General features: G+C 46.4%; 1 protein-coding gene across 1 annotated transcript; it reads right to left on the bottom strand.

The window, feature by feature from the left end:
• Positions 1-1,068: 1,068 nt before the first annotated feature.
• LOC104548956 (endonuclease domain-containing 1 protein-like) lies at positions 1,069-4,421 on the bottom strand. The gene is made up of 2 exons (XM_010195136.1): positions 4,137-4,421; positions 1,069-1,611 (listed from the first exon to the last, which is right to left on the bottom strand). The coding sequence occupies exons 1-2, from the start codon at positions 4,419-4,421 to the stop codon at positions 1,069-1,071; spliced, it is 828 nt and encodes a 275-aa protein (XP_010193438.1).
• Between the last annotated feature and the right edge of the window lie 2,326 nt (positions 4,422-6,747).

Here is a 6,747-nt window from a genome sequence, read left to right on the forward strand (position 1 = left end):
ATGGCATACATTGATCTTTTACACCCATTGAATAAATTTCACAAAATCAGTTATACATAAATCTGCAGAAGAGGTTCAGAAGTAGAGCAGAGAATGAAATTATCCAACCAGTGTATCACAGAAATTTATCTTTGACAGGTCAAAGCCTGATATATGTCTGATCCCTGAGCCTAGCTGTCTGACACCTCAGCTCCTGCTCTCAAGGTACGTGGCCCAAAATCAAGCAAACAAAAACATGCTAGCAAATTTACATAAGCACAGTCTGCATGTAAGTTCAGGGATAGGGAGCCTAGTGATTAATGTAGGATATTTCCTTCCTTCTCCTTGTTTTACCTATCTACAGACTTCAAGAGGGCTGGGATGTTCGTCCTATGCTTAGCTGTTCTCCTCCTTTCACCCTTTTCTCTTTCTTTATCCTTTGCTGTGGTCATTGGCTGTGTTGGTCAGAACGTATCTGTAGGATAATCATTGGGCTCTTTGCTTTCCTGGCCCCAGGATGAATCACAAAATAATTGAATTTGGGAGTGAACTCTTAAGACACTCTAGTCCAGACCCCTACTCAAGCAAAGTCAGCTAAAGTAGGTTGTCCAGGGCTGCATCCAGTTGGGTTTTGAGTATCTCCAGCAATGGAGACTCCAAAACCTCTCTGGGCAACCCGAGCCTGACCCTTCCCAAAGAGGTGAGGGACAAAGCAGCAGATTATCAGTGTTGTCTAATGAGGATTGGAAGGAACTATGATCTGTCTATGAGCATGGAGAAAAAGGAAAAAAGAAAAGGTTAAGTCCTGCTGGGTAAGAAGCTCAGATTTCCTTGTCCATGGGCTCTTAGTCACCTACCCCTCCACAGTAGCCATTGCAAGGACTGGTTATAAGAGCTGTCTCCAAGGGTGGGCAGCAAAGCAAACCAGCTGGAGGCTCTGCTGACCTCTTTTTCCCTTGTATCAGAGGACGTGGTGCTCTGAGAGACAGAGCTGGAAAACCACTAGAGAAGGAAGTAGGATGGACGCTGCACAGGATGTGTGGTGAAAGCTCCCAAGCCTTTTACACCCAGGACATGAAGTGGGGCTTATTATCGGGGACAGCTGCTGTCAAACAGAGAAACCTGGTCCCTCCCATAGAGCTGGGTCAACTCATTCTCCAGCTCCCCCAGAGTGAGGACCTGCACCTCGTTCTTGTCGTTCTCGGCAATGACCGCCCAAGCCTTCCTGTGGTTGGTGTCCACCTCGCAGCACACACCCGACCAGATGTGGCTGGGTATATTAACTCTCCCCTTGGCAATATAGCTGTTCCCAGGCACAGCTCCCACGACGACGTAGGTGGTGTTACAGCCCTTGGTCCTCGTGATCATCATTTGCTGCTCGTAGTTATTCCAGGCACCGCCGTTGAGTTTCTCATTCTGGGGCACGATGTTGGTGAGGGTGAAGGTAGCCGTCCTGCTGGTGGTGTTGGAGTGATGGCTGCTGGGGTTCAAATGGCCACGGTTCAAACCTGTCAAGTTCTTGTAGTCTTGGAGAATCGCCTGGCTGTTGCTGATTTCCTCTAAGCTGACTTTGGAATACTTTAAGAGGGTGTACTCTCTTTCCATAGATTTGGGATAAGTTGGACCAATCAGCTTGACAGGTAAAGAAGAGGAAAAGGTGTTAATATAGAGGGTGGGAGCAATGGAGCAAGTTTCCCTGGAGCAGAAGTGTCTGAGTGCTGAACACCCAGTTTTGATCATCTCAGTGTATGAAAATGCATGAATCAGAGAAAAATCATAAAGCTGCCCCTCCCTGATGAACACAAGTGATTTAAAACAAAAAAAGAAAGCTCAGAACAAGCTGGAGCATAAGAAGTCCCACGTGAACTTCTTCTCAGTGAGGGTGACAGAGCACTGGACCAGGCTGCCCAGAGAGGTTGTGGAGTCTCCTTCTCTGGAGACATTCAAAACCCGCCTGGCCGTGTTCCTGTGTTCCTGTGGTCTAGGTGATCCTGCTCTGGCAGGGGTTGGACTGGATGAGCTTTCGAGGTCCCTTCCAACTCTTAACATTCTGTGATTCTGTGTAATTTGACTGCTCTCAATTTGACTTGTGACCTTTGAAATCCAGCCTGCAGCCTGCGGTGGGAGTGTGGGTGGACGCATGAGACGATGAGCATTTTCCACTCCCGGGTTTGAAAGGTAACTTTGACAAGATATCTTCTCTATCACATCTGGTTCTCTTTCCTCCCATATCCACATCCCACGTCTGTCCAGGGCTCTCTCCAGTGTCTCCCAACCCCATTAACCACATCCAACCTTCATCACCTGCATCTAATTACGCTATCGTCAGCCCTGGCCTTTGCTCTGTTCAGTTCCATTTCCACAAGTGCTCTCACAGTCTCTATGAAAGGTTTTCATGCATTTTCTAATCCAATCTGTCAACACTGTAGTGTTTTACAAGCCTGGGGAAAACAAGCGCAGAGATAATCACTTTGAAGGCTGGGTGTCTTACAAAGTCCTTGAAGGTAAACAAGATGGGAAGAGGAGGAGCAGAAGAGCTGTGGAGCCCACAGAATTCCCAGGAGGAGATGAGGAGGACTCAGCCCCTTCTGCTTTGCCCCTCACTTGGGAAGAATCATGTGTGGTTACTGCAGGTGATATCACACTCCTGAAACAGGCTTTCTCTAGCCCCATACACAGAAGATGTGTTGGGAAAGCAGCCCCAGGGGAGAGGCTTCCCTGGGAGGGCTGTAGTTCATCACGAGGATGAAGATTTTTGCTCAGTAAGCAAAAATACCTCAATGCAAGTGGGATCCGCTACAGCAATGCTAATAACACATCAAGGAGTTGGTCTGTGCCAGGGAGCACAGATGTGCTCCTTCTGAAGCATCACTGAAAATAAGTGAGAAATGACCAGCCTCTTAAGGGAGGTCTTAATCCCCAAAGAGACCTGGGGAATCTAAGTACTGAAAAAAGACCTCTGAAGAAAGTTAACAACATCACAGATTTCCCACATGGCCTGGGTCTGTGGTCCAGGAGGAAGAGAGAAGTTTTTATCCCCTCTAAATGTGGAGGCCGCAGAGGTGCAATCGGCCTGTGGTCCAGGAGGAAGAGAGAAGTTTTCATACCCTCTAAATGTGGAGGCCGCAGAGGTGCAATATTTGAGTTCCTATAAATAACAAGTGCAAAAGCTTTTTTTTTTTTAATAACTATAACACCTTTCCTTTCGTATTTAGGGAAACATATTTAGCCTTCCTTTGGAACAGGTTGCCTTCTATGGCTCATTTTCACCTAAGTTCCCTACTGCTACTGTGTCCCCAGCAATGACCTGAATTTCCTCTTCTTCTCTTCTGTAATTTGCTTGGTCTTTTTTTTTACTGAAGGTCTGAAGTTTGTCAGAAGGACATTTGAGAGGGCTCTGTCATTTGTGTGTATGGTGGATCCTTCTGAATCAAGCCTGAGGCAATGGTGGTAAGGAGCAACTGCAGGTGGATGGAGGTGATGCACTTTTGACCTGTCTGACAATGATCCCACTCACTTTCCACTGCCTGAAATACCATTCAATGAATTCACCCGGGGTTAACCCAACCCTCTCATCGCTGTGCCTGTGTCTAGACATTTTCACTGGGTCATCTCACCCAATTCTGAGTATCTCTGCACTTCTCTCATGCCACTTAAAAAGCCAAATTTACTCTTTACTGGGAGCAAATAAGCTATGACAGGAATGCAACACAGCTCAGGGCGAAGTGGAGCCCAGATCCCAGCACAGTTCATCCCTCAAATGTAGCTGCTGTTGGATGTCTTTTCCCCATCGTTTGATCCTCCACCACAATGTGGGACAGGGAGGGGTGTCATTTGACTTAATGTAATGTAAATAAACGTAATGTAATGTAATGTAATGTAATGTAATGTAATGTAATGTAATGTAATGTAAGATAATTTGACTTAATGTTCCTGTAAAATCAAAGTGGAAAAATAGGCTCTTTTAGGATATGACTTATCTCATCCAAAAAATCTCAAATGCATCAGAGGAATCATGTGGTGAAGGTGTTTGAAGTTAAATGAGACGAATCCCATCTAGTGGGTCCATTTGCATGTGTATGGGGGCAGGGGAAAAAAAGAAGTGTTTGGTTAAATGCTGCAGTTCATATTTAATGTTTGTAAGAGAGGACACCTACCTGGGGTTCAACCATCCACGTTTTAGGTCTTTTGCCAGATGCAGGCTGGTAGACGTAAGCGGAGTACACAGGAATACGCCGTTTTCTGTCATAGAGGGTGGCGAAGAAATACTGGTTCTGGTAGTGCTGGCAGATCCAAGCTGGGCTCTCCGGCTCCAGGGCTTCATTTGGGGGAGTTTCCCGGAAGAAAAACTGAGGGCAGGAACTTTCAAAGGATGTCACCACCTCACTGCGCCCCAGCCAGAGGCAGCTCGCCAAGACCTGCAGCAGCAGCAGCAACAGCATCGCAGGGAGGGCTTCAAGTGGAAGGCTCTTGCTCACCTGGAGAACAAATGCAGAGAGACATTCAACTTGGAGAAAGCTCATTGTGGCCTGGAGTAATTTTTGTGCTTGTGGGATGCGGCTGTGAGGGGAGGAAACTACGAGAGACCAAGGAGGGAACAATTTCTGTCCTCCTAGACGTGGAAAAAACAACAGGGAATTAAGAGTGAAATCTAAAATAGGTTTTATGTTCCAAGAGGAGGCAGCAGTGGGAGAATTTAGTTCATCTGAGGAAGGAGCCAAACCCACCCCATGTCTAAGCAGCTCACAGTGCAATTTTTTCTTGAAATTGAGGTATGGTGTTGGGACAAGGCCACCATTTCCAGCCTACCTGTGTTGGTCAAGAGCTCAGCTTTTGCATTGGCACTGGAGAAAAAAAGCCTGAAGCAACCCAGGGGCTGGGAGCCCCTATTTGGGAACATCATCTCACAGCAGGATTCATGTCCCCTCGAGTTAGGTCAGATGCTTAACCCAAGTGGTTCAGCTTGAGGTCCTGGCTCTCAGACAGCTGACACTGGGAGATGTGTGTCCTGCTGCTCGGCTTGCATTTTCAGGTTGTCCAGCCCCAGACAGTGAACTTACAGACAGAAAAGGAGCCAAGCAGATGGCAGCAGTAAGCACGAGGGGTGATGTCTCTATCTCATCAGCACCCTGGCTGCTGCTGTGGCAGTGCAGACACTGAAGGGCAGCTCAGGATTTCTGCTGACACATATCTTTAGCTTTGCTGATTGTTTTTTTTCCTGTACAGTAAAAGGTGCTGGTGCAGGAATTTCTATTTCTTGAACAGAAACAGGTTCTGTTTTGTCTTTCTTGGGTGTTGATATGATTTTCAGCAGTCAGCAAGATCTTTCCTTTTGGAGATTTCTGCTGAAAAACTCCCTGTGATGCTGGCAGTGACGCGGGGTGCTTTACCTTCTTTCAAATGCACCGCAGGCTTTAGGATAACAGTGATATTTCCATTTTCATTGCTAGACAGAGTGGTTTTAAAATAATTAGCACCTTAAATAAGGCAAGCAGGACCAGCAGCTAAAAGGACTCATGGGAGAGAAAGCTGACATGGCCTTTAAAACACAAAACCTGCCTTTGGCTGGGGAAGTGTCTGAGCCGAGGACTACCGAAGGCTTGAAAAGTCACCTTGCACGATTGCTCCTGTCTAATTCTTTTCGCCGGTGCTCATCTATTAAATTCCACTGGATTCAGGATATTGAGCTAGATATACCCTTGCTCTGACCAAAGACATCTGGTCCTTTATCTCTTCACTAGTGCTGGACAGGACTGTGGTAATCAGTAAGCTGCTGAAAAGTCAGAAAACTGAACCACAAGAAGTGACTTATTACAGTAATCTGCAGAGCATGACCGTGTCTGTCCCAGCTCAGGCAGAAAAGTTACTGAAAACTTCTTCTTTTGCACCACCCCCTCCACAAAGCTTAAAAATATGTCTAACTAACTTAATATCAGATATATAGAAACCAACCTACCGTGTGAAAGAGCAGCACATAAATGTTTTTATTCGCAGGACTCTGCTCACAGCCCCAAAGTGGGAGAGGATTTTCAAGTGCCTCTGCTACCGTCTGAAACTGCGTGTAACCTTAGGGTGGTTTATATATGATCTCCAGGAAAGCCAGAGTTGTTAGATTTCTCAAATACGATTTAGAGTAAGTTTGTCCAGGGGTGGAGCCAGGACTTGTGTTTTTCCAGATGTCTTTTGCAAGGTCACGTGTGAGGTTACGGTGCTCAATACACTCCTGCTACTCCCCCTTATTCAACAGTTCGGTGTGAATTTTCCAGGTGACTTGGCAACTGAAATGTAATTATGCAAAGTGTTTTATGGCATTTCTGATAACCTTGAATCAAGTCTTCCCTACAGCTGTGAACCAAACTCTGTCAGAGGGCCAAATTAAGACCTTGAATTTACCCTTTTCCAATGTCGCAGATGAAAAGAGGGTACAAACCCAACTCCCATCTGCTTGGTGCATGTGGTAATCAACAGGCAGTAATTCATAAGACATGTGACGTTGCCAGATCAGGTGCAGAAGAAGTGCCTGGCTGCACCAACCACTCTCAGATCAGGAGTGGACTCAGCACCCAGCATCTTCAGTGCATCCTGTACAACCTTTGTCAGACTCTTGTGCGGCAGACATGGGCATTCAGGCACAACCCAGTGCTGGTGCTGGCTCTTAGCTAGCCAAGACCTTGCTGGATCTGAGGGAATCATTCATTCTCAAAGAGATGTCCAAGAAATTGCAATAATCAAGATGAATCAAGCCTTTGACACAGTCTCCCACAGCAT

This window comes from Mesitornis unicolor, unplaced genomic scaffold (assembly GCF_000695765.1).
Source record: "Mesitornis unicolor isolate BGI_N332 unplaced genomic scaffold, ASM69576v1 scaffold3542, whole genome shotgun sequence".
Taxonomy (NCBI): Eukaryota; Metazoa; Chordata; class Aves; order Mesitornithiformes; family Mesitornithidae; genus Mesitornis; species Mesitornis unicolor.

Bases quoted from the DNA above. Each gene is read 5' to 3' on its own strand.
- LOC104548956 (XM_010195136.1), bottom strand. From the start codon at position 4,421: ATGCTGTTGCTGCTGCTGCTGCAGGTCTTGGCGAGCTGCCTCTGGCTG. The intron at 1,612-4,136 runs GTAGGTGTCCTC...TTACCTGTCAAG, and splicing joins CGTGGATGGTTGAACCCCAG to CTGATTGGTCCAACTTATCC.